This window comes from Aptenodytes forsteri, unplaced genomic scaffold (assembly GCF_000699145.1).
Source record: "Aptenodytes forsteri isolate BGI_AS27 unplaced genomic scaffold, ASM69914v1 Scaffold280, whole genome shotgun sequence".
Taxonomy (NCBI): domain Eukaryota; kingdom Metazoa; phylum Chordata; class Aves; order Sphenisciformes; family Spheniscidae; genus Aptenodytes; species Aptenodytes forsteri.
Window position 1 is genome coordinate 533,536 of NW_008796042.1, and position 26,935 is coordinate 560,470.

Here is a 26,935-nt window from a genome sequence, read left to right on the forward strand (position 1 = left end):
GAGGGGCCTGGCTGCTCTCGGGGCTCCTAACCTTTTCCTCTCCTTTCTCCATCCCCTAGGGAGCTGCTGAAAGACCACCCCTTCTTTTACGTCCCAAGAGTAGTGGATGAGCTGTGCAGCAAGCATGTCCTGACCACAGAGCTGGTGTCTGGCTTCCCTCTGGATCAAGCTGTAGGGCTGAGCCAGGAGATTCGGAATGAGGTACTGTGGGGTGGTCTTCCTTCTCCCCTCGCTCAGAGCAGCGTGCTTGGCCTGCCTGGTGACTGGTAGATCAGGGGATGCTTTGTGAAAGGGCAAACCTTGATCAGTGCAAAGCAGGGCTGGAGTCGGGGACTGTCTGGAGCCTCTCAGAAGATTTCTGTGTAGGGAATTTGGGAGTGATGTTGGAGTCTCCTCAGGCTGGTCTAGGCCTTGCAGGTGTCAGCATTCAGCACGGAGGGATTGGAGGGGTGAATGGCAAGGGCAGCTGAAGGGGAGGTAGCCTAGCTGTGTAACTCCTAGATGCCCTGTTTCTGTCTCAGATGACCTTAAGATTGGGAGGGATTGTCAGCTAGGGGAGAGGGGTCTTGTTTTGCAGCTGCTCTTTTGGGCAGGAGTGCAGAATCATCTCCTGCCCTTGTGCAAGCGTTTGGGTGTCATCTCCTTCTGTGGGACTGACCTGTGCCGCACAGGGCTGCTGGAAAAGTACCTCTCGGTAAACAGGAGGGGGGATGTGGGGATGGGTAGGCGGTGGTGCTGAATATAGCAAGGGACTGGAGTGCTGTGGTGGGACAAGCAGCTGCTCTAGTAGCAGAAATAACTGTCCTGGTATTTGGATTTTTCCTTTTTTTTTTTTGTCTTGGTGTGAGCTGTCAGCTGTTAGCAGGTCACTGAGGAAGAGGGCAGAGTATGTTCCTCTAGATAAACAGATCTCAGCACCATACTGGACTTGAAGCTATGCCAGAGCTGGCTACCTGTGACCCCTGAACTGTTTGTTCTTAGGGCTTGTCCCCTCCAATGAGCTGCTGTATCATCAGGGCTGCTTTTAAAAGGTTGTGAGGTGGGGTGTTGCTGCAGGAGCAGCCCTTCTTTCCTATAATTGACTGGCCTGGGTGACCCACAGCCTTCTGACCCAAGTGGCAGTGTCCTGTAGCAGGGTCTGGCTTGCATTTGCTGCTCTCCTCCCTCCCTCTTGGATATGATGTTTCACTCAGCTTAGCAGAAGCTGAAGAGGGGCAGAATGAGGCTGGCAGTTCTGCTGCTGAACAGGCTCCAGCTTAAATATCCTCACAGAAGAGCTCTGCTGTAATATGTAATTCAGCAGTGGGCTCTTCAGGGACTCCTACTTTTGCTTCCCCCATGCCTGTCAGCCCCCAGGTGGGGGTCTGCTGCTCCTCCCTCAAGCTGGGTCAGTGCTGAGCCCGGCGGAAGACTTGGCTGAGGATTACATGGTGGGTGTGTGTATCTAGTGAAGACCCCTTTCAGTAATGGTTTGGACCTAGCTCTGTACCTTGTTTGGCAGCTTTACAGGAAGAGACTCTCCTCTTTAGCTTCTTTGGGCCTTTAACTTAAAATCCTCTGGAACCGCATCTCATTTCCCCTGAGCTGTATTGGCTTCATTTTGGCCAGGGTCCTGCAGGACTTTCCACCAAGGTAGGCTGTAATGCTCTACTGGCCTCCCCCACCTCTGTTTCTGGATCCCTCTTCACACTGTAAAGATGTTCCTTTGTTCTCAGAGCAACAACGAAGTGCATAGTCAAATCTGGGAAGGTAAAAGACAGGACCAGGACACAAGTAACACATGCAGTTGGATAACCCCTGGAGCCTGATGTTCTCAGCCGCCAGATACAGGGTAGCAGCCTCTCTGGAGGCACAATCCAGGGGCTGATATGGACTACAGCTTAGGCTGGCGTAAAACTTGGACGGCATCTGTGCTGTCTGCTAAGGATGTCCCATGGCAGGTGTGGGCTTAGAGTTGCTGAGTGTCTCTCTCACCTCTTCAGGAGTTTTGCAGCATGGAGCAGATAGTTCCTGCCAGTGTGGTGATGTGTTCCCTGTTTGCTAATGCCTGCTGTAAATTACGTGTGAGTAGGGCTTGCTGCCCTCCTGACTTGCTTCTTTCTCTCCTTGCTTTTCAAGATCTGTCACAACATCCTGGTCCTGTGTCTGCGGGAGCTGTTTGAGTTCAGGTACATGCAGACTGACCCAAACTGGTCAAACTTCTTCTATGACCCGCAGTTGCACAAGGTAAGCCCAAGCGGCCGCTCTTCTGCCTGTACAAGAGCTGGTTTTCATCAGCTTTCGATTATTCCCCCCTCCCAGAACTTAACAAGCCCTTACTGAGATTCTCTCAGATTCCTGTCCTTGAGCCTTGGGCAGGTAGGACAGCTGAAACTTGTCCCTTTGCCATTTGTCCTCACTTGGTCTGGGTGGGAGAGCAGGGCTCCCGTAACCCTGGCTGGCTGCCTGTCTTTGGCCTTAAATCCAGTCACAGCTACTTCCTTAGCCTCAGGGTCTGTTTTGAAGCTGGTCAGTGGGAAGTTGCAGCTGGCAGTGCCCCTACCAGGGCACTCTGAGCCAAGGACTCTTTAGTTGAATGCTCTTGTCTTGTGCTGTGCTGAAGGTAAGGGTGCCTGGGGAAGCAATTGCAGATGTCCTGCTTGTTGGTTTGGCTGCTTGCTTGTGCCCTGCAGGGCAGATAGAATTGCTTGTTCATCCCTGAGGTCTGTGTTGGGAAGTGCTGGGAAAAGGTTCTGTGCTGCTCTGTCCCCGTGCAGAAAGCCTGAGCGGAGTTATCAGCTGAGCAGGTGTGACAATGTGAGCATAGGCCATACCTCCTCTGCCATGTACTAGTGCAAATGTTTGTGCTGCTGTTGGGAAATAAAGGAGTGGGGGAGAAGATGAGCTGCAGTGGAAAGGCTCTCCAGCCAGCTGAGCTTCCTGAAGACATCAGGAGTCGTCTTAAGGTCTGGCTCTACTTGAGTGGTTGACACTGTAATACAGATGGGTTTGTCCATTTCCAGGTGGCCCTGCTGGACTTTGGAGCAACACGAGGGTTTGATGAGAAGTTCACAGATGTCTACATAGAGGTGAGGGCTTGCACTGTGTCCTAGAGTGCTGCACTGTGGGTCTTAAAAGAGTATTTGCAAAATTCTGCTTATCTATTAGCTGTATCACTTTGTACTTGAATCCACTCTGGGTGTGGAGGGAAGCAGGGCTGGAGGCAAGAGAGATCTCTGTTCCTGTTTCATCCCTTACCATAGCTTTCTGCATGTCTGCTGCAAGCCTCTGGCTATCTGAGTTCAGATGTTTAAATTGCATGACAAATGTGGAGAACTGTAATGTTGCTTACCGGGAGACTTGGGCAGCAGAGCATATCAGAGCACTCGGAATTTAGTGATTTTTATATGAGGGTATGCAGGAATTGCTTGTCCTGTTCACTGTCTCTTCCTGTGATTTCTAGCTTGCTTACAGACTTACAAATTTATGTGAAGTCATGTGCTTCCTTTGTGATCACCATGTTCTGCACTTGATAAATTGAGCTGCAGGGGCCAGCAGATGTCAGCTAAAGCTTCTCACAGTTGGCTCTACTGTTTTATTGGGGGAGGGGCCGATTGCTTCGTGAAGCTTTTTTGATGTCCCTTACATTCTCTGGGCTATGTGTAGTCCTACTAAGAAGAGCTTTGAAGAGTCAGCAGCTGTATCTTTTTGCCAGTAGCTCTTAAACTGGCCAACATGCAGACCCCTGAAGATGAGGGCAGAGGCAAGGAAGCGAGCGGGCAGCATGTGTACCTGTAGCCTGTGTAGTAGTCCTGTACTCAAAAACATTTTTCAGTCATCCCCTAGCTCTCCTGAAAGTGTTCCTCCTATTCAGGTAATCAAGGCAGCTGCTGACATGGACAGAGAGAGAGTACTGAAGAAGTCCATTGAAATGAAATTCCTCACTGGCTATGAAGTCAAGGTATGGAGTAGAAGGCTCTGCTTTTAGTGGTGGCTAGTGATAAGTTTGTTGCGGGTCTGTGGACTTCCCCAGATTTCTTGATGTGGTAAAAGCCAATGTCAGTCTGAAAGCCTGTTGATAAGGATGAGGGAGGAGGGCAAAAAAGGTTTTGGCTTTTGTTCTCTCACTTCCTTTTGGGAGTGGGAGCAGTAATAATAATACAGCTAGTCCCAAAACCACTATCCTTCCTTCTCTCCCCCAGCAAGACCCTGCAGGTGGCGATGACTGCTGATATTTCATGATTGGGCAGAAGGTCTTCTGGAAGGTTTAGTTGCTTGAAACTGTATTAACCAAATGTTCATCAGTCTTGCTGGGGGCTGGAGGTTACCTTTGTTGTGGGTATAGCGAGGTATTTCTCCTGAGCTGTGGCTGTTCACGCTAGCATTTCTCCTTTTCCTCCCTGGTGGTTAAAATGGCTAGTGATGTTATTTATGCCTCTTTCCTTTTGGGCAGGAAATGGAAGATGCCCACTTAAATGCTGTCCTCATCCTGGGAGAGGCTTTTGCGTCTGAGGAACCTTTTGATTTCGGCAACCAAAGCACCACTGAAAAGATCCATGGTTTAATCCCAGTCATGCTGAAGCATCGGCTTGTCCCTCCGCCAGAGGAGACCTACTCTCTTCATCGGAAGATGGGGGGTTCTTTCCTTATCTGCACCAAACTGAAGGCCAAAATTCCCTGCAAAAACATGTTCCAAGAGGCATATAGCAAATACTGGAGCAGTAGGGGCAAGAAGCCAGAGGAGTAGTAAGAATGAACTAACAAGTCTTGTTCTGAGGGCACAGTTCATCTGAGCCTTGCAGAGAGCGTTCTAGCCTCCCATGCGTTGCACCCCAGCTCTCCATCCTCTTGAGATGCAGCAGCCCGTGCCCTGGAAGCCAAGTGTGTGTTTCCCAAGGACAAAGCTGTTCTTTCATGCTGTGTCTGTCCTACACTGACTGCCAATCCAGTCTGCAGGTTGCAGGAAACTGTCTTCTTGAGTGCTTCTGTACTGTTGCAAGGCAGCAGCTGACTACCTTGAATGCATTTTTAAGGTTGTGATGGTGGCTGCATATTGATTGGGTTTTATAACGAGTAGGGGAAGGAGGACAAGAGCAGAATTTAATATTGGAACCTGTTTGTAATTCTCCAAAAATTGTTTTTTAAAAAAAACTTCCCTCTTTCATGCTAAGGTGGAATCCAAGTAGTTTTCATACTGTGAATTATAGAATGAAATACCAAGGTGTACCCTACCACAGACACATTCAGCACCTCCCTCCCCCCCCATTTTTGTAAGTCAAGTGGTGGCAGTCTAAGAACCCTCCTGGATTTTACTGACATTGATTTAATGCAAGGGGGGTGTGTGTGTACATAGGATGAAGTTTTATGCTTTCTGCCTCTTTTTGGCTTGCAAGCTAAACATAGGAAATATTTTAAAAATCTGAGAATTGAGTGCCAATCTCTTTTAAACACACACATACACTCACACAACCCATCTCAGTTCTGGGAGTCAAATATGTAATCAACAGATCTATATCTGAGCACAGATAGTGGGATTCTTCACTGTCTGGTAGGTATTGGCTTTCCTGAGGGCGAGTTAGATAAGCTACAACTCTGACACCAATTGCTTGCTGGACTCCTAACCAAGAACCTAGTCTGTCTGTCTCTCTCTTTTCCTGTAATGCAGAACTTACGGCAAGGCAGACAAACACATAATGTCTCTCATGAGCATTTCAAGCTTTTGCTGAAATGTCACACATTTAAAACCAGACGCACAGTTTAAAACTATTGGAGTCAAGCTAGGAAATTTACTTTCTTAGATTTTTGTACAAAGCCTGTACCTGTATGACTTCCTGATTTCAATAAAAAAGTGCTTGTGCGGTGGGCCTTCTGCCTGCATTATTTTTTTCATTTTCTGGTGCAGTAATGAATAGCTAAGTGAACTGTGTCCTATTCTGTGGGATAAACAGGAGTTGAGCAGAAGGAGAAGCTTCCAAGTCTCCTCTTGTTGCAGTTGTTTGCTCAAAGAATTGCTATTACCCTTGTAAAGCCATCTGTCTATGGCCTGTTTATTCCTTTCCATTGCAGCTGTGTCACTAGTGCTAACAGTGATGGTGACAAGTTCACCAGGAGCCAGAGGGCCATCAGCCTGAACATCTGTCTGGCCATGAAAATCCCTGGTAACTGACTTGTTCTCTTCTTGTCCTTTGTTTTAATCACTGTTACCAGTCTCCTGGACACAGGTCTTTCTGCCTTTCCTCCACTTGTGAAGAAAGGGTGGCTGTTGGAGTTGATGCTTACCTGGTGCTAGTAAGGCAGATGTCCTTATCTGGCAAGTGCCAGATATTTAGCAGCAGGCTCAGCTGGTCCTACTTGGTTAACACAGCCCAGGAATGCAGAGGTTGTATGATCTTAAACTTCAGAACCTAAGATATCCTGATTGCTGACACTTCCAGAGGTAAAGAACAGGTAAGTGAGTAAATGGTCTCCCTCAGAAGGGACCTTTGAGAAATAAGAAATATTACCTTTATTCCCAGATCATAAACATATAAACTGCTTCATTTAAGACTTGGTTGAGAAAGATCTGTTACTGTTTAATTCAACTAAAGGTACTCATCAGGTTATTCCTAACCCTTTGAGAAGAGTGAACTCTGCTGTTCAGTGAAGTAATAGTTTTGCATTAAGCTGTTTAACTTTGTACACTGACAGAGTAACTTGTTCCTTGTTGGTTTGGGTTCTGATGGACATTGTTTTTGTTTTTCTCCTTTGGATCTAGACCTTGCAGCTGTAAAAACAGTGAAATTGTTTGAGATGTTAAATGCTTATGTTAAAAAGCAAAGTATAAAAAGCTGATGAGGGAATTGGATCAGGTGAGCTTCAGAGCAGAATTTCTGAAACTGAAGATTCAGAGCCAGTATGTTCAGACAACTTGCAAAGTAAGTCGGCAAAATAACTCAAAGAGCATTACCGTTCACTTTTCCAGTAAGCACAACTAGGTGATTGGTATGTGCTTGTTCATGTGACCACAGATCCTTTGTATACCATGCTGGGGCATGGGTGTTTAACTCTTGGCAAGCACTTCCATTCCCTTGAGAGAGAGCGTGTTTAAGAATAACATCAAGCTGAACAATGGAGTTGTTTTGCATTTGCCTAAAGGGTAATGACTAGCAGAAGGTAAGATGTATATTTATTAGGAGAGCTTCTCCTGGCCTTTTGTGTATGTTCTAAAAGCGCTGTTAATTCCTATAGTTTTGTCCAGAGAGATTTGTGACATGAGGAATTGCATGGAGGAAAGGTGAACCAGAAACACTGTGCTCTGGCTTCAAGTTAAAGAAGTCATGATACTTTACAGTGAGCAAGAACACTGGGTAGTGCATTTGCTTGAACTACACATGTAGGTTTAGGATATGAACACTTCTCTGCTGCAGCAAGCTTCAGAAGAATCCTCTTGCAGAAAACAGTTCTCTTGTTCCACAGGGCAAGCGGGAGGTTAAATCTGCTTCTCTGAAGATAGGGATTTTCTATTTTCCATTCTAAAGAATCAAGATTCAGGCTACATGTGCTAGGAGTGATTTTCCTACCTTCTTTCTTTAGTCAACCTGGCTGCTGCATCAAAACAGACAGTGAATGCTGAGGAGCTGAACAGGAAGCCTAACGTGCAGTTCACTTTCTGCTTTTCTAATGTCCCCTGTCCCTTGACAATAGAAGGCCCATTTCCCAAGACCTTCACAGCTGTGGTGGTGCATCTGGAACCCTGGGAAATCAGAAATGTAGCACTGATTGTGAAAGTCAGCACAGGAAACAGATGGTATTTCACGGAGCTACAGCAGCTAAGCAAGACCTGCGGTGGCCTGAATGGGATGAGCCCATGTGCTTAAATCCACATGAGCTGGATTATGGGGGTGCTGACAAAGTAATAATTTTGACTGAAGGAGAGGGACAGGAGCAGAAGCTTCTGTGGAGTAAGGTAGCCTGTGGCCACGCAGGAAGCATGCTGACTGTTCCTGGAGGGGATTGCTGGCAGTCATTGGTAATGGGAGAATGCCCAGGCTGGCACCTGCTGGCAACACAGGATCAGTAACAGCATAGTCCTGTATTCCTGCTGGGGGTGGGTGGGTGACTGAAGCATGTAATCAAAGCTAGGACTTTTACCAACAGTGTAATAAATGAAGAGGAGGATGTCCCAGCAGTCAGTTTCTGGTACAGAGAAAATCCCAGGCTGACTTGTCAGGAACTGGTGGATGATATGAAAGGGTCAGGGCACATGCAAAACTTCACAGGTATTTTGAGATGCACTTAAAGATGCACGAAAGTCAATTTGATGCTGGTAGCTCAGAAATAAGTAAGAATCCAGCCTCTAACACTAGGGCAGCTGAAACAGTTGATGTGTAACTAAATGAAGGGGGGGGAACATCAGAAACAATGACTACAAATATTGACACAGAACAGATGATCTAAAAAAAAAGTCAGGAAAACTGTAGTTGAAGAAGTTCAATATACCAAAGTATAAGGTGGCTTGACTCTGACTTTTCAAAAAGGTTCTGGTAATTTTTGGTGTTAGAGCTAAATCGATTTTTCTCATATATTCCTTTTCTTCCCACTGTGTACTTGTGCAGATGTGTTACAACATGCTGGTTTTATCTTCAAGAACACCATTATTCCCCTTTCCATTTCCTCCTCAAAGCTTAACCTGGGGAGGTGGGAAAAAAAGACAAAACGTCTGCATTTCTAACAGTTCCCTGTTTTATTGCAGTACATCAAAGTAGGTTAATATTAAGTGTGTTACCAACATAAAATAGTGGTGGTAAGTCATTTTTACATTATTGACTTTTCCACCTTAAATATTTCTGTGCAAAAGAATCTACATCATTGTTCTGTAGCAGAGAATCTCTTACAATGTCCCCTACAACATTGAGGGCATTAAACAAAATAGTGAGAAGAGGCAAAAAGCAGAATCTTTCCCCCACACGCACACTTGTCAGCTTTTATACTCTAAAACAAAAAAGTGATTACATCTATGCCATGCAAAACTGTACAATAATATTACAATGAAAAACCTAAAAAACATTTTAAAAATAAATGATATGAAACTGTCATACATAAAAAGGCAGGTATAATTGCTCTGAAATACCAACACTGGTTTGTCTGTGGATTTCTTCCCTGTGGATGAGACTCTTTTAAATGCAGAATGAAAATAGGTTGTACTGAGCTGCGGCTGGAATGAAAGACAAAGTAGGGTTGGAATTTAGACTGGAAAGCCTGCAGCAGAGCGGTTTCTGGGGGTGTTTATCAAATACAGTGTGAACACAAAGCCACATGGAAGGGCGCAGTTTGTGTTAGTGCAGAAAGTTGTCCCATTTCCTCCATGGAACTGACTCCTATTAACAAAAACCCCACAGTATAGCTACTATGTGCCACTTTGATTCTCAGACTAAGGCTCAGGAGGTGTGGGTACTTGCACTGAAGTAAATTTTACCCTCAATGTATTAATTTGAAATTAAACTGTGCATAAAATGGAAAAAAACCCTTCTTCCACCCAAGAGCATGTTTGTCCTGTCATTCAGGGTCTGGCCATGCAAGAGAATGTGGTGCCAGAATCTGTTTCCGCATCAATACTCCAACTGTTTTGTTTTGAAAGGCTGACACACTCTGTGAACCAGTTAGGTGCGGTTAAACTACATTTCTATAAATACACTATGCTTTTTGGACTTTTTTGGCATGGACAAGACCCTTAATTTCCCTCTGCCGTATACCTGAGAATAACACACCTGGCTTGTAGTGTTATCAGAATCAAATCAAAGAGAGAACATTCCTGACTCAGTTTTGAAACTCGTTAAAGTGGGCAAAATGCACATTCATAACAAGCCACAGCAACTAACTGAGAGAAAAAGAAGCAACTACTTCACCACAGCCTCAGGAATGTTTTTTTGAGCCACCAGCTGTCTTCTACAGGTCAAAGGCAAGAGAGAAGAGAGTACTATAACCCTGCTTTTGGGTTTATGAAATGTGGAAGGAAGCCACATATCTGTGTGCGCACACGTGCAGGGGAAAACTATTTACCAAACCTTTTTCATTCTATAACCTGGAATCCTTAGTAGCTGCCTGAATCTGTTCAGATCCTTTGTTGCCATCAAAAGAGGAAAAAAAAAGCAAAAATCCAACAACCCATATGTTTAAGCAGTGTCAAAAAAATGCAAACACCTTCAGTCTCAGCCAAAAGGAAAAAACCAGCTAGATACATACTGTGTACAGAGAACATACATAAGCTACAGTCAAAAATTCAATGGGAGGTTTTAAGCTCCCTGAACAAAATGCAGCCCTCTAACTGTGAAGTTGAAGCAATGCTACAGTGCAAAGTAGCAAACATCAAACCTTAAGAGACAACTGTCTTTGAGATACCAGTCAAGAGTCTTACAGTTCAAATGACCAAGTTACTTTTCCTAGCCCAATGAGTATTTAAAAAGCTCAGCTACAGTATATGCATGTTTTCAGTGTTCATACCAACAAAAAAAGATGAGCGTGGTTTAAAATTGAGTGTATAATCAAATGGTCCCCAAATATATAAAACGATTCAAGTCTTAGGACGATTTTTCTCTTTTCAAATAAGTGATGTGGTCATTTGCTTTTCAACTGAGAGAACAGTTGCTGTTTCTCTTTTGAACAGATGCGTATAAAAATGCACAGTACCAAACTAATGATTAAATATAGTAATCCTAAAGGAGACTGCCAAGGCTTAGAAATTGTGGTGTACAAACGGTGTAGGCCTGTGGAGCTCTCATCCTCTGGAGCTCAGTTTTGTAACACAGCTGACCTACGCTCTGCCTGAAAATGTCAGATTTTTTGTATCAATAGATTGCAGGCACCGTAACGGAGTAAACAGAGGGGTTTACTTGATTTAATTGTTTGTTGTGTTGTGGCTCTTTGGGTTCCATTTTCAGATAGAGCATTAGCTCAACTGCAAAAAAAAAATCCACAAAAAAGATCCTGTGACCCTCTCTCAGGGGACTGTCACACAGGCTGCTCTGTCTTAAGTGACTGCTGTTTAAATGCCTTCTCTCAACATCAAAGTAAGATTAATGTTTAAATACAACGTACAGTAAATACAAAACTAGTCTGCAAAGGCTTTGAAAAGTGTGTGGACATGCTTCGCCAAAAGGAGGGAATTGTGGGGAAAAAGCAGTGGCTATACTTGAAGCAATATGCAGCCTTTAAAAAGAAGCTGATGTGGAATTTTAATAATGCCAATAATGTCCTGCTTATCTGTCCCTCAGAAAGACTGAAAACTATTCTGGGAGGAATTAATTTCAAGTGCTTAGCCGTTTGCTAAGGCTTTTAATATTAAATGCCAGGCTTGCAAAAGTAGTAGCTTTGAAGTGAAAACGAACACCACAACCTGCTTGCTACTCTGAAAAACCCAAACAGGAGAGACAGGCTTTTGATATGATGGTTTCTAAAAAAATTCTTGAATTCCTGTCCCAAAGTAACATTGAATGAGCTTAAACTTGGGCAAGCCTCTTGATTCAGAGTGAAAGAGAAATCTTACCTAGGAGACCCAGCATGATTAAATGGATTAAATGATCTGTGTCTCATTCCCTATTTCACATATAGATCATACCTGGAAATTACTGTACATGGTTTGAACTTACCTATAACTTCCATTAGGGAAGACAGAAACTGGAAAACTCCAAACATCTCTGTGTGGGTGAAACACTATATACTGCTGACTGCAAGAATATGGAATGGTTTAATAAGAGCCATAACAAGTTTCCGAAACCCACAAAAACCAGTATTCTAAATACAAAAAGCCCTTATGTGTTTGAGTATGATCATAGTATAAAGCCAGCAACAATGCTACTGAGAAGAGAGGCTCATTTGAACACGCTCCCAAATGAAAAACACATCTGCCCTGCTAACTAAAGAGAAGAGACATCTTCCTCTTACCATACATCAGTCTCTCACTTTATTCTGTTGACTGCATGACCAGCTTCAGCTTTTTATTTGTTTTTGCAACTTCAGTGGGCTCTGTCTTCCACCGCAATACTTTCTGCCCTCCAACCTGACCTGCTGTTGGAACCAAACAGCAGGTGAGCACATAGAAACAACTGCAAATTGCACAAACCCACAGCACGGGTGGGGAGGGAGAGGAAAACCAACCTTGCCAGCATGGCAGTTGTGGGTGACTAGGCATCTTTGACTACCACAGTGTGAACAGTGTGAGGTCAGTCTTCAAGGTTCTTCGTTGCTACAGTGACAGCATAGCCAGCCACGGCTAGCTTTGGGCTAAGGGCACTCATTTGGCTGATGTGTATTAGCAACTAGTATTTGGTAACAACAGTAACAGTTTTCTGGTTAGGGATGGTCAAGGAGATGTGGAAGACTGCTCCCTTCCGAGTTAAGCCTGCTCAAAGGCTGACCCAGGGAAACAGTTTTCCTGCTGAATCCTGCTGCATTGAACTCCCTTGCTGCCTTAAGGACCTCTACTGTAGCATGCCGCAAGGCTCCTCAGCTGCACAGCTAGCACACAAGAAACCAGGGCAGCCACCTGGCTGACTGGTGCCCTTGGTTGTTGGGGCAGGAGGTTGCTTTCCAATCGTTGTCATTTTTGCAAAGGATGGGGATTAACATGAAAGTAGGAATTATAGCTTCAGTTATGCTACCGCCAGAAGTAAAGAAATGTGAAAGCACTGCAGGGACCTCTCCCGCCAGTGCAGCGAGTGCTACGCAAAAGGAATATCTGTCCTGCGAAAGGTTTTAGGCCAGGCCTCCAAGTCTGTATATTACCGAGCATGAAAACAGGGACAACACAAATCTTAAATTAAAGGCTCTCTTAAATAAGCATCCATCTTCTGCTGCATACACAATGCTTTTTTTCTTTGAATATATACATACGTATTTTACTCTAACATCTGCGTATTTATTTAAACTCTGTACTGTAGTAAAATATGCATCATTTTAATCAATAAGGATTTGCTGGCGACAATCAGATTGACATTCAAACGTGGTGGCTGAAAGCTTTTATGTGCCTCTGACATACTGATCATTCCCCATGCAGGGGAAGGGGTCTGTGCTACTTTTGTACAGTACAATGAGCTATTGTATGAAAACAAAATCCCTCTGAATTTTCTCTTGTTGATACTGGTCTGGTCTACTTAAGCTACTTTTTGGGAAGTGGAAGGGGGGTGGGATAAATATGTCTTTAAAAATGAAGCAGCTGTAACCACAAAAATGAAACCAATACTAATACAAATCTACAGCATCTGATATTTACCAACACCCTAGCTTTGCTCATTTGCTGCTGTCAAATCTGGGGAAGGGAGGGTGAGGCAGTGCCAAACGGTGCTGAAGACGACCAGCTTTTACCTTCCTCTGTACCCCACTCCCAGATCACTTTCAGGCAGGGAACGGGGAGAGTTAGGATGATGAAGGTGAGAACTGGAACGAGTGAAGGGGACAGCCATGGGGACAGCAAGCTGCTGTGATGTCAAATCTGAATGCTGAAGCAGTTCATGAGTCCCAACTCACGTGGTCAGAGCTCTCCAGGGAGAGGCTCTTGGTCTTGTGAGGAGAAACTGGGCTAGGAGGGCTGCTGAGGTTGGAGCTGTTCGATGCAGTAGAGTGTCTCGGAGAGTCAGAGTCCTGCAGCCCAAAGACACAGAAGAACACTAGTAAGTAACAGGATAGCAAGTTTGAGAGTGACTGAGGGTGTCTGAGCAACAAGTGACTGGATTCAAAGGCCTCCATGTATTTTGCTTGTGTCCAAAACTACTGAGGAATTTTTTTTTTTTGCTCAGGATTTCCTGGTCCAGGGAGACTTAGGAGCAAGCAGTGAGATCACTCTGCTTTCAGCAGGCGTAACTGACGCTGACATAAGGACACAGCACCTGTGGGATTCTTGCAGTCTGCATGTTGCTGAGGGCCTCTTGGTCAGCAGAGTGTGCAACTTCAGGTTGCTTGCGAAGCTACAATGGCTCCTGCCTTTTCACAGATTATGATCTGAGATGCTCTTGCACTAAACTGAGAAATCTTTGTGGTATGGGCTTCATCAGAGCTACCTCTTCTATGTCACTCCCAGGATATTAATTCAAAGCATCCCATCGAGTTACTCCAGTTGGATCTTCCAGAGTACCGTAGAATGCAACTATGTCTGAGCTTGAGTTTGGGCTGAAGTTCCAGCTTCAACTGGAAGGATATATTCAGTACCATGAAAAGCCTGTGTGATCTCCTAATTTTCTCACTCCTTGGTAAGAAAATGGGGAAGTTTTGCCAGCCAACTTCAGAGTGAACCCTCCCATGTAAAACATTCTTGGTTGGAGGGACTGAGTTTAGCACTGGGCAGGACTGCAGGCCTATCATAATGATAGTCTTGTTCTGCACAGAATATAAATTATTAAATCCGGTTCCTGCTCTAAATGAAATTATTATATGATAATTCTTAAATTATCTTGTTAACTTCAGGCACTCTGAGTACAAAATGTCTCCTGTGAAGTGGTTGCTAAGATAGCTCAAGAGTCTTTGCAAATAAAGGGCAGAAGGAGTATCACCACTTCAAGCTGTTACTCTACTGGGCCAGTATTTTTGGGAGCCTCACTATGCACATATTTCCAGGTAAGGAGCGCAGAGCGCGTTTTCTGCATGTTAAATACCAGGACCAGAGTTAACACAGTTTGACCAGGCTTTGTCAGGACAGCTTGAAATATGGGAAATCCAAGTCTTCATTGTCAATGACTCCCAAACTTGTAGCCAAACCCGTGACAGAATTTAACTTCCTCATCTTTATCAACACGCTTAAATTTTCTCCTCTTTCTCCTGTCACTCACCTCTCGCTCATAGTCCCTTGTTGGTGCATCGCTGCCTTGGTCCAGGCCACCAGAGGATAAGGACCCATCTGAGGGCGATGCCATAGGCTGACGCTTTGCTCCGTAGCTACCTCCTGAGAATTCCCTCCGCAAAGCACTGCCGTTTTGTGCAGACGATCCTAAAATGGGTGGAGGAATTAAATTGTATTACAGACACCTACTCAAGGTACTAGAAATTTGTTAGCTGTTTCTCTGGTTAGTTCTGCTTTCCTCCAGCATGTCCCAAGATGCTCAGCTCATGGCTTGCAGGCTGTGTGGGCTTTTATCTTTGCTGCCAGCTGCAGTTTTTCCTAGGGATTCTCTGGTCCCTCCCTTGGCACGTCAGCATTAGCACACTTTACCAGCACAGACACAGTCACTATGTTCCTGACAAAGACAGCAGTTGTAGAAACTGCTGTGGTGGCAGCTTAGTTCCAGTGGCCTCTTTCCCACGGAGTAGGTGTTGGGTTCCCAGGGTTGTACCGGCAGGTACAGACTCCAGCAGACACGCATGCTTTCTGCAAGCAGTTGGCAATGTGCAACAAACACGGCGTGTGCCACAGGAAGGGAAAAAACCTAGAAAAGTTGGGACACCAGTCTTGCCTCTATTTTCACATGGTCCATTATTTAGTCACTTGCCTGGTCTTGGCACAGGTCACTGTGCTGACTCTGGCACACAAAGGCAGCATGGCAGCACTAGGAGAGGCGTTTCCAGTGCAATGCAACTCTTCCATACCAGCAGCCAGTTTTCTATTGCTTTCTCTTTGCACTAGCAGCAAGAGAGGCATCGAGAGCCCTACACGGTTCAGCAACAAAGTTAATAACCGTGGAGCTTGTGAACAACTTGCCACTGATTTAAAACACTTAAGCAGCAGCAAAGTAGTCCCAAGGGTAAGAATGTAATTTTAATTCTAACGTCAGTTTTAAAAATTTGACAAATTACAAATGTGGGACTTTCAAAAGTGCTAGCTACTTATTCATGTGCTCTAAGCAAGATTAGAATACTGTGCTTGCCCTCAATGGGAATACAGTCAGCCATCACTTCTGAAAATCCCGTCTAGTGGCAGTATGGAGAGAAGCAAATGCAGGTAGCCGTTTCCCTAAAATACTTGTGCATAGACCCCCAAAGCAACACAGTTCTGTTTGCTTACGTGCTGCTAACCCGCTGCTTGCGCTCATCGATCGTCCTGGTTCTGTGCGGGATTTCGTGATCGATGGGATACTGACAGAGCCACTGAATACGGTCCGACTTTCCTGAGGCCGAAGATTCTGCAATTCAGACACACACAATCACATGTTTACTTATTGACTGCTGGCTCAACCTTGGATGTTATGAAGGAAGGCCCCAAAATACATTAAAACCCCAACCTTACCAGAGCTGAATTATCTGGGCAGCAAGTCAGCAAAATTTGCAAAATGATATTCTGCAGTTTAGTGCAGAGACTGGAAGCACACGCAACGCGATAGTGAAGTGCTGAATTACATGGACATATGCAGACAACTGAAAGAGTATGTCTAATAATTCAAGAATTTCCTTGAAAGGATGGTTTGCAAGCCTAATTAAGCTGCTATAGATATATTAAAGTTATATCGCATAATGCATTCTTTCTGAACACAAGCTTCCAGGGATCTTATTAAAATTTCTCTCTTTGATGCCATCATTTGTGCCATGCATGTGTAACTTTATACGATAACCATGTTAATCCCTAATGCCTGCAGAGTTATGAACACATAGTGGATCAATCTGTATTTCAATTACTTATGTAATTCCAAAGGTATTAACAGCATTACTCCAGACCTATACCAGTTGAGCCAAAGTGAGAATCAGCCTCCTGTTTTCAGCCTGCTCAAAGAGGATGACCAGAGCACATGCCACTGTTTTTCTATGTATTTTGATTATCACGCCTGTTTTGCATCCTCAGAGTTCCAATGTGATTTTCTAAATTGGTAAGTTACTGGACTGAAGTGGTCCTTTACTGAGGGAAGAGATAAAACACAATTTCTCCACTTGGATATGGTAGTTCCTTAAACATAAGTTGTCTTTAAAAGAAGGGAAAAGAGTACTTTAAGTGAGTTCTGGGAGATTTTATTTCTGCTTCTGTTAACTTACAGCTGACCTTAGGGGAAAAGGTTTCTCAGCTTATTTAGCCCATCTCTCTGTGTATGAGCTGGCTTCTTAGCCCAGAGGGACTTTCTAACGCCCAGGCTAAAGACGAGACTTCATCCTGCTCCTAACAAGATTTGCACTATTAAGTCATTAGCATTAACTAGAATTAGGTTTAGGGAAACTTTACAGATGCAGAATGTGAAAAGAACTGCAGGTAACTGAGCATTACTTTGTTTCCACTCTACAAAACACCCCCTGCAATAACTGTTAATTTCTTCCTATTTATATTTAATATTTCCCTGTCCTCACTCTGAGATAAAGTAGCCACACATAAAACAACAGTTGCAATTGCAATGCCTTTTTAAGCTAGGACGTTATGGAAATTTCTGACCAGAACAAAGATTCCACCCCCCACAAGGGTATTCTCAGAGACCCTCAGATACTACCCATTTCTCCATCTGTATTTTAAAATGGATAATTAAATAGAGGCTTTGTAATGAACAGATTTTATACAGTTCAGATTTTATCAGATAATCGTTACCAACCTGCTGTCAATCCAGTCTTACAATGAACCTTAGAGTCATTGCTGTAACAGACCCCTTGGCTCTTACAGTCAACCCTTTGCTTCTCATTCTCCCAGTGGGCTGATTTTTAACATGTAACAAACAAGAAAGAATTAAAATCTCTCCTGTTCCCAGATCTCTCTCAAACACCAGCAAAAGAGAATCGGAGACCTTATGAATGAAACAGCCCTGTTTAATTCTCCTCTCATCCACTGCTGCACTATTCTCAATGAGGATTTATACCTGAAGGCTTAAAAAAGTCTCTTAAATCATTTGTGGGATCATACTGCTGGCTCTTGCTTACCTTCCCTCCCCCCTTTTTTTTTTTTTAAAATGTAACCAACCAACCTACTTTGTAGTACAAAATACTGCATTTCTACTCCTGTGTCCTTCACCACGCAATAAACAATCCAAGTTACAGATAAGAGTATGAGCATCCTGGCTGTACATAAACAGTGGAGGCTCCCCTGACAATACGCAAAGGAACTAATGGGCTAAAGAATAAGTTACTGCTGTGTTTTGAGAAACAAGGAAAGCCAAGTGCACCACCATGCAAACGTGTGCACTGAGGTTAGTACACTGGAGTTGCAAGAAAGGTCTTTTGTACTTGTATAAACCTACAGTGGTTCATTTTGCAAAGAGAACAATTATGTTTGATGATAAGGCGATTAACCTCCTTAACAGTGACTGAGCAAACAACATACAGGCATCAGGGGAAGGAGGGAATGGGTGGATGCATGAAAAAGGCTCATTTATTTTAATAGTGTATTCTAATGATGATTATTTTTCATGACCTCAGTTTGCAAAGTCCATGTAATTCCTCGTAGAAAGTTTCTCCACAAAGCAAATCTTTCATTGTTCTTTGTTCTAAAAATAAAATAAGCACATGCCAGAGACCCTGGCATTTTGGACCAAAACCCCTGGAAGTGATATGCACATGATGCAGAAAGGGGATTCAAAGGAAAATAAACGGCGGTTATTAGCGGTAGTTACAAAGCAGCAAAATGCAGCAAGTTAAAAAAAAAGGGGGGAAAAAAAAAAAAAAAAGAAAGAAACCTGAGCTTGCTTTACTTAAAGAGACAAAAACCCCTCATTTAGAGCAACAATTCAAATCCTAGCAGGAAAATTCATTCCCACTGCTGAACCAAATGGAGAAAGGTGAGAGAAGAGAAACAAAATCAGCAGCAGAGAAGCTGCTTGCTGAGCAAAGTTGATAACTGTGGAATAGGGTGAAAGACCCAAATTAGTTCAGTGCATCCCACTCCCCACCAGAGAATGAAGCTGCTGTGGAGCTGTAGGTTACGTACGTGCAATCGCTGCTACGCTCACGGCTCTGCAGTGCTACCGAGCCTCAGCTCCCACACCCACACTAACTGCTCCCACGCTGCCTTCTCAGGCAGCGGGGTGAGAACATACATATAAGGTCTAACTAAACAGTTACAACACCCATAGGAAATTGTTTGCCTATGTTTCTCTGTCCATCAAGCTGCTTGTTGTTGTTTTGGGTTTTTTGTTTTTAAGTAGTGTTCTGTTCATTACGTTATAAACCTGAGCTTTTAATTCTTCCATGAAATAATACGACAGAATCTAAAAGCCTACTTTAATGTGTCATTTTTCAACTCCTCTATGGATCCCATGCTCTTTTGGTTCCAATATCCCATCTGTACCTGGGACCATGGTCCCCTCGGAGGGAGTGCTACCCTTCTTCCACTAAAATCTCCAGAGACAAAGGGGAGATGGGCAGACATGAAACCAAAACGCACAGCCTTGCTTTCCATACAGCTTACAGCATCTCTACCCTCAAGCCACTAAGGAGACAAATGCTTTTCTTCATACAAGATTAAGCCTCTAGTGCTCTAAGGAGCTAACAGGTACAAGATCTTGACACTCCAGGTTGCCCAATTCACTTTTTTTCTCCAGTTTATGCTAGCGGGCTGCAACATTAGGATGAAGGATGCTCCTAAAGCAAAAATTAAGAGTTATTGTCTGAAACACCAGGGGTCATTCCTTACTGATCCCACGGAGACTACTCACATGAGAAAGGGAAGGTAGAGGGTGGGTCACAGTCCGGTGATACATCACTGCATATTAAACATAGAAAATTTTATAGTACAGTTGGATTAAAAAAAACCTGTTAAAACTAGAACTGAAATACAGCTTCAGTGACCTATAATGACCCTCTAAGAGAGAAACAAATTTCAGTTTGGCTTAATATTTTTCTTTTGCATTTCAATAGAGCATTCCTCTTGTGTATTTGCATCTCTCCTCCTACCAGAAAAGCCAGGATGGATGCAGACCTGTCATCACAGGGCACATTTTCCAAAATGCTGCAACTTCATTTTTGAATATTAATGGTTGTGACAATTGGGACTTCACAACAGTGACACATGACCATGCACATGACCAGTCAAAGCTTAGCTGTGCAAACTGGTTTTGGAGCCATAGGGAAGAGATTAGTTTTCCTCCCACGTTTTTAAATTCTCTCCAGTGTTGTATGCAGGTATGTATCCAAAAACCTTCCTGGTGACAGGGATCTAGAACAGCAACCAAAAGGCACTCAAAGCAGTCTGGCGGCGAAGGTTTGCCATGCGTGTCTGAAGGGTGTCCAAAGGCCGCAGAAACCAACAGCAGTGTTTGCATTACAGCAATTGGCATGGCTCAGACCCATACAAACCCTGAGCAACCAACCACCATCACAAACATCTACCTCACAGATTATTCCTGATTTACCTGCGAATCTGTCCCAAGCAGAACTGCAGGCCACAGCACAGTACACAAGTACAATGCACAGGATGTACTTGTGTGCCTGTTTCAGTATGGCTTATATTTCTATAGGACCTAGCAACCCCCACGTAGTCAGACCAGGATGCACAATACAAGAAAAAAGAAGAGGCCACTTCCACCCCCCCAGTTTACATTCCAACTGGAAGGATATCTACAGAACAGTATCTTACCTCAGCCTCTGCTTAAAACTACCGGGATTAAGAGGATCTACATCAGCACGTTGCCATTATCTTTAATTTTTGATCTTGCTCATACATGTTCTAACTTCACTTATTTACTTTAACCTAGAAACTGTCTTAGGCACAACCTGTGTCTGTCTCTCTCAATCCATGTACAGTACTGTGTAAAACTTCTTGCATTCCACATGACTTCATCATAAACAAAGAGTTTGAAAATTTGGTCCAACACAGACAGATCCAGAACCTTTTCCTAATGCAACCTGATACACAGCATCCTGCCACACTGACTGCTGGAGGATGAACACTGTGGAACAGAGAACTTATCATTCAAAATTCCCACAACCTTCCTGGTGATTAAAAATGCTATTCTCATAGCAAAACGTTCAGCCCAGTTGTTATACACGTTTGTTTTTTTTTTTAAAGCCATGAAGTATGTGTTTCTTGGCATGTCAGAGCTGTGGAAAGACCACAGCTGCCAGCAGAAAATAAATCAGCTGGGACAGATGAAAGTTAAGGGGTGAAGGAAACTGCTTACAAGGGTTTTTCTCCCATGTTAATAGCCAGGCAAAAGGAAAACCACACAGTGTTAGTAGAGTGAACACCTGACTCAGCCGTTCATACCCTCAGAGTCATAAAGTCTGGAGTACCGAGGACAGAGCGTGGAGGCGGGGAAAATGCAGGGTTTATGGAATCATAAGAGAGGAATTTTTCAGCTGAATTAACAGTCATGTGGTAGATGTGCTCAAAGTTGCTCGGAGAGGAGATCAGACGGGAGTGATGATGAGGGAATTGATAAGGGGAACGCTGCTATCAAAGACAACAGAGAGAGAAAGCAATGAAGGATGGTTGTACAGGTTACATTGGCAACAGCAGTCCGCAAGAGCAGTCAAATGCTGAAGGACAGCCAGACAGCAACCCTGCTTGCCCATCAACACACAGGTTCTTACATTGTCACCCCCAGTCCTCTGAGCACCTTCCTTACACGGTAGCATGTGGGCCTGCTGCCCTTGCTGTTGCTAAAACATTAAAAACAAATAAAACTTTTAACTCATTGGGAATCGATTCTAATATTTATTATTATTTGATATTTCAAAAGAGCACCACAGTTGTAAAAGGTGCTTTACAGACAGTTGAGAAGCATCAGTTCCCTGCCTTGAGGAGCTTACAATCTAAAATAGACATAACACAAACAAAGGAAGGTGAACACAGGTGAGATGGTGTGGGGAGAAGAAAAGATGAGAATACACAACAGTTAAAGGTCTTAAGAGATGTCCTTCTGTTATTCATGCATTTTAGCGATTCCATTAAAATTAAGTATCACCCGTACAACAAACACAGAGTATTTCCAACAGGAGGGAACAGTGTTTCGACAGGATAGGGACACAGGTCTGGTGGGAAGGTGAACTGGTTAGTGTCAGACATCTGGGACAATTTACTCTGCTGCAGACAGATGACACGAGGCCTATGTCCTTCTGCACACTAACTTAATCCTCACAGCGCTTTAGTGATGAAGAGACTTTGCACTGCTGTCTCTGCACTGCAGAAGACTAGGCCCTTAGCAGATAAGGTGCAAAAGTATTGGGAAATTCAAATGTTTTAAATAGGTCAGCTGAGCAATGTGCTCCCAAAGCGTGACGTAAAGAAAGAGAGGGGACAAATAATCCTGCAAATTAAACAGAAACAATTTCTAATTCACCTCTACAGAATGTGCTAACACAAGTGCTCTTGTAATTTAAAGTCATCTAAATCCAGATTTAATGGAAGAGGATTTCAAGGCTCGGTCTCCCTCCCTGTGCCATCTGTACATGTTCAGCCTGCAAGGGGATGGTTTGCCCAACGGCCACCAGCAAATCAGAAAGCCTTTTCTAATTTCTAACTCCTAATCTTCTCTTCCCCTTGTCCAACTGATTTCATCACCTTAAAACAAACAGATCTGAGTAACATTAGAAATGTTAGGACTTAAAAAAATAAAATATGGTAAAAATACAGCTTACCCCTCTGCTAAACCTAAGGCACTGCTTTTTGTATGTGGAACGTATTAAAGTCTGGAAGAACATTAAGTCACATCCCAAATACATATTATCAAACATTATTGTTACTGTTCTTTTCATTTCAGCTGGTAAAATCCAACTTTTTTTTTTTTTTTTAACATACGCTTATTATGAGGCTTTGCATGTTAACCAAAACATCAATTACCACATTATGGCATATAAGACATAATATACATGAAATTGTTATTAGTAAGTTTAGCAGCATCTAAATATCAGTACAAGAAGCCACCATTCCAAGAATGGTCCAGGAAAGCAGACTTTGCTGAGTTACCTGCTCACAACAGAGAACTGGCAGCAAAGCTACGTTCCTAAAAGCCAATAAGGGAGAAAAGGGAGAGTCTTAAATCACAAGCATAAAAGCAGAGGGTAGGCCAACTGCAGACCATGAAAATATTTAGCCAGCATTCATGAATGTGAGAAAGCCACAATATGGCAACATTTTTAAAACAATCCTCCATGGAACTTTCTCCATGGACTCCACCATTAGCTGCATGCATGGGGTTCCCACTTTCTTTAAAGAATACCAGATATGGGTAAGTATTCATTTACTCTGAAAGTTTCTCATTTCAAACAAGCAAAGCTTCACACATCATCTAGAATGGAGGTATAATGGCTCATGTATAATGAGGTCAAACTGAAGCATAATGTTCAAATATAATGGCAGTCAAGACTAGCTTTTGTATGTGAAATACTTAAGCATGCAGAGTATGAAAGCAAAATCAATCCTGTACATCTGATGTACACAGAGAGGTGGTCTGTGCTGCAGTAAGTGCAGTTCCAGATTTCAGATCTTCACTACAAAGGAGCATCCACGATAAAGTGGCTTCAAGGGACAAGAGGGCAGAAGGGAGGCCAGACTGTACGGCCAGTTAATTGGTGACAGGCTGCTAGGGAAGAAAAACATGTAAATAAATAAGTTTGGGGATATACTAACAGGAATGATTCTAAATTGTACAAAACAAGACAATGACCTAGATCTAATATCCACATCAATAAAATACAGTATGTACTGATTACGGCTCTGTTAATAGCAAACAAGAACTTCTGGTTTCTGTTATGTTGTAGCCCACAAACTCGTTTGTCAAAGCCAGACCCCTGAGTAGCTGCTTGCCATGAAGAAAAGAAGGATGCAAACTTACAATTGCCTGATAACTTGTAATATTTTCTCTCTTAAATCTGATCTTACCCTGAGCCTTGGGCATGTTCGTTTCTGCCCAAACATAGGGCTATACTGAAGTCAAGGGTGTCTGTTCATGGAGAGAACAACGTGGGACTAGGTTAATACACTGCAATTTGCCATAAACATATCTCACTGTTCATGTCATGTGCCTATAGCATACCAAGACCTTGGAAACAACGGACAGAGAAAGCGTCTTTCCCCCTTGTGTGGCTGCATCAGCAAGGGCAATCACATGCAGGCAGATATGTTGCACATATGTAGGCATCTGTTTTGTACGCAACATATCAAATAGCCTGAAAGAGTTTAAAACATTCCATTTATCCAATTTTTATTTTGTACATTTACAATACAAATTAAACTCTCTAAAGCTGGTCTTTTAAAAGACATCATTAGGAACAGCAGTGGGCAGAGAGCAAGGAAGCTCCCATTGGCTCTGCATCCACCAGGCAGTTACGCCACGGGTTAAGGCAGCACAAGTGTATGTCCCCTCCTGCCCACCGACATACCGCAGCCCAGCCACGCAAGGGCCATCGCTACCAGTTCTAATTCTGCGCTTCGTTCAATTTTTGGCATTTCCCCTGAAAAAGGCGGCAGAGGCAGGTTAGTGGGACTGCAGAGATAGGTTCTGATTGGATTCATATTGCACATATAGTGAGTATGTATATATTCATAAATAAATATAAATACATACATATATATAAAAATTGTCATTTGCTTTATAAAGTTCATCCATGGATGCTAGATAAAAGCTAGGCTGAGCTGACTATTTAGTTTGTGACAATCTCATCCAACACAGAGATTAAAATATCTGTTCTTTACTAAAACCTATTTATTACTAAGGACCCTTCTGCCTACATAGCACCACATAGTGTTCAGTGAAAGCTCACGCTGGATGAACAAATTTGTATCAGTGGATCCAGCCAAATTTGAAATTGCTCAAATAAGTCGGAAGAAACTGCAAATAAAAAGGCCCACTCCATTCTTTCATACACTTTCTGCATTTCAGTATCTCATAAAAAAAAAGCAGCTCTATCACCTAAAATAGTTGAATGAAGAGAATTTGAGAAAACGATTAGCCTTGCACTACGCTGGATGAACAAATTTGTATCAGTGGATCCAGCCAAATTTGAAATTGCTCAAATAAGTCGGAAGAAACTGCAAATAAAAAGGCCCACTCCATTCTTTCATACACTTTCTGCATTTCAGTATCTCATAAAAAAAAAGCAGCTCTATCACCTAAAATAGTTGAATGAAGAGAATTTGAGAAAACGATTAGCCTTGCACTACTTGTTCCCCCTAGTGGTAGCCCTCTTTAAATGCAAAAATGTGTTTTATCCACTTTCATAAACAGAAACAGGCATTCGCAAAGTAAAATGCTGCAATCTTTCCCATAGCTCTTTAAAAATAAATGCTTTTTCTTCTGAAACATACTAATCTATTTAAAAATACAAAGAAGATGTTCCAGCTGCAAAATCATCACACATGCTAAGCAGCACACACACACACAAAAAAAAGCTATTCACCTTTTTGGAACAAGGTATGAATCTAGTGAAATAATTCTATGTCCTTGTAAAGAAACCGTCACACAGATGAACTGTACACAGGGTTGGATGAGTATTCTTTACCTTGTGTACTGATTCTCCAGGAAACGTCCTCTATTTCCATCCTCTCTTTTAATTCTAAATTTATCTTTCAAATAAAACATTAGACTCAATACGCAACATCATATGCACGCACAACTCCTTTTCTTCTATTTTTGTGCCTGAGAAACAAAGCAGGTAGTTTGGAACAGACTAAATGAAAACTTAGTCCAGCCAAATACCTTATAGGAAGCTGTTGGAAAAGAAAAAGCTGCCTGGACTGTAGTAGCTCTTGACAGAACATCTATTTCCTAATCTCAAGTTACACTTTCAAATTCACACACTTTCAAGTCCCATGACTGACGCAATTCTGTATCCGTTAAGTTAGGAATACAAATACAATATGGTATTGCAAGGAGCTGCTGGAAAAATACATGTCAAATTTGCTTTATCTGCAGTGACATCTCCCAGCTTTAAGACTGATAGCTACCTGCAAAAAGGAGTTTTTAATAGTAACTTTAAAAAGAAGCCACAGCAGTGGAACAAGTGCTGAGATCAATTCTATATTGTACACATTTTCTAATGTCGTCTCGCCACTTTTAAGTGTGGAAAGGGACTCATGAATTTCTTTCAAAACTTCATATTGATTAGAAAGAAGCAAAGTACCAGTCCTAACTTCAAATATGACCTTTGAGCCAATACAAAGCTTAGGTAATTAGAATGAATTCAAAGCTAAAAGCCATTCAGAGATGACATAGCTGAAGAAATATTAATCCATGTAAATGTATAAAATCTCCTTTCCATGTAAATCTATAAAATCCACTTCAATAGATAAAATCACTCCTCATTTTACACTTGCCAGATTTGGGGCTTGATTAAGAGTCCTTGCAGCTTTTGATTCCCATGAACTTTCAACTACTGATAGTGTAAAACAGGATGTCTTTTGCCCTACCTTTAGCAGTAGCAGATTATTTTCTCTGCTTGACAAGAGCCAGGAATATTTCAAAGAACCCACCAGAAATGGAAAAGTGAAAAAAGGTTCTGATCTACGTCCTGCCCTGAAGCAAATTAGCATTCTTTGTTTAACATTAGACATATGTATACTCACGTCCAGGTAAGGCAAACGCTACCTGCCAACTTCCCTTGGATTTGCCATGTGTTTTCTAGAAGCAGCTCCTTCATTATTTATTCATTTATAAACATACACACACAATGTTGTTTTTTGCTCAACTGCACTGAATATATTTGTTATTGAGAGGTTTCTCAGAGTGTCCCTAGCAGGAGATTTAAAGAAAATCCTTTCCTTTCCTTGCATATTCTCATCTAAGGAAAACACTGTGCCAGAAGTGCTGACGTACAATGTGCATACTTTACTGTAAAGTGTAACATAACAGTACCATTTGCTGCAAAAGTGAGGTAAAATGAGTATCTGGAGATGAGAGTTTATGCTCCTAAACTAGTGCAACTGCATGGCACACTTTACTTTCCAGTCTTATTGTTGTTTCCTTTGGGCTTTTCAGCATCTGAAAATCCCAATTTCAGCATCTACTTCCCGCTTTCTGCACAAACTCCAAGTAATAACGATGATCATTTTAGACAGCGCTTCTGTATTAACGCCTATGTCTTATGGTGGTACTCATATCATCTGTTTGATATCATATCATTTGATCTTTCTTACAGTACTAATTAGCATCTTCCG

At 42.8% G+C, this 26,935-nt stretch overlaps 2 protein-coding genes across 7 annotated transcripts in view; one reads left to right on the forward strand and one right to left on the reverse strand.

Annotated features, from left to right (window-relative positions):
• COQ8A (coenzyme Q8A) overlaps nt 1–5,844 on the forward strand; it is a 47,685-nt gene extending 41,841 nt beyond the window's left edge. For 2 of the 3 annotated variants that reach the window (XM_009285563.2, XM_019473723.1), the window contains exons 11-15: nt 60–201; nt 2,119–2,226; nt 3,003–3,068; nt 3,854–3,940; nt 4,433–5,836. In XM_009285563.2, coding sequence (XP_009283838.1) covers nt 60–201; nt 2,119–2,226; nt 3,003–3,068; nt 3,854–3,940; nt 4,433–4,726 — 697 coding nt within the window. In that variant the 3' untranslated portion in view covers nt 4,727–5,836. Of the gene's footprint in view, nt 1–59; nt 202–2,118; nt 2,227–3,002; nt 3,069–3,853; nt 3,941–4,432 lie in introns of all 3 variants that reach the window. The other variant, XM_019473722.1, reaches the window with a different exon arrangement.
• A 2,838-nt stretch (nt 5,845–8,682) lies between these two features.
• The window catches only part of CDC42BPA (CDC42 binding protein kinase alpha), a 210,663-nt gene continuing 192,410 nt past the window's right edge, over nt 8,683–26,935 (reverse strand). For 2 of the 4 annotated variants that reach the window (XM_019473719.1, XM_019473718.1), the window contains 4 exons: nt 21,047–21,232; nt 15,944–16,061; nt 14,775–14,932; nt 8,683–13,593 (listed from right to left, as the gene is read on the reverse strand). In XM_019473719.1, the coding sequence (XP_019329264.1) occupies nt 13,462–13,593; nt 14,775–14,932; nt 15,944–16,061; nt 21,047–21,232 (594 nt within the window). In that variant the 3' untranslated portion in view covers nt 8,683–13,461. Of the gene's footprint in view, nt 13,594–14,774; nt 14,933–15,943; nt 16,062–21,046; nt 21,233–21,372; nt 21,442–26,935 lie in introns of all 4 variants that reach the window. The other 2 variants (XM_009285564.2, XM_019473720.1) reach the window with 2 other exon arrangements.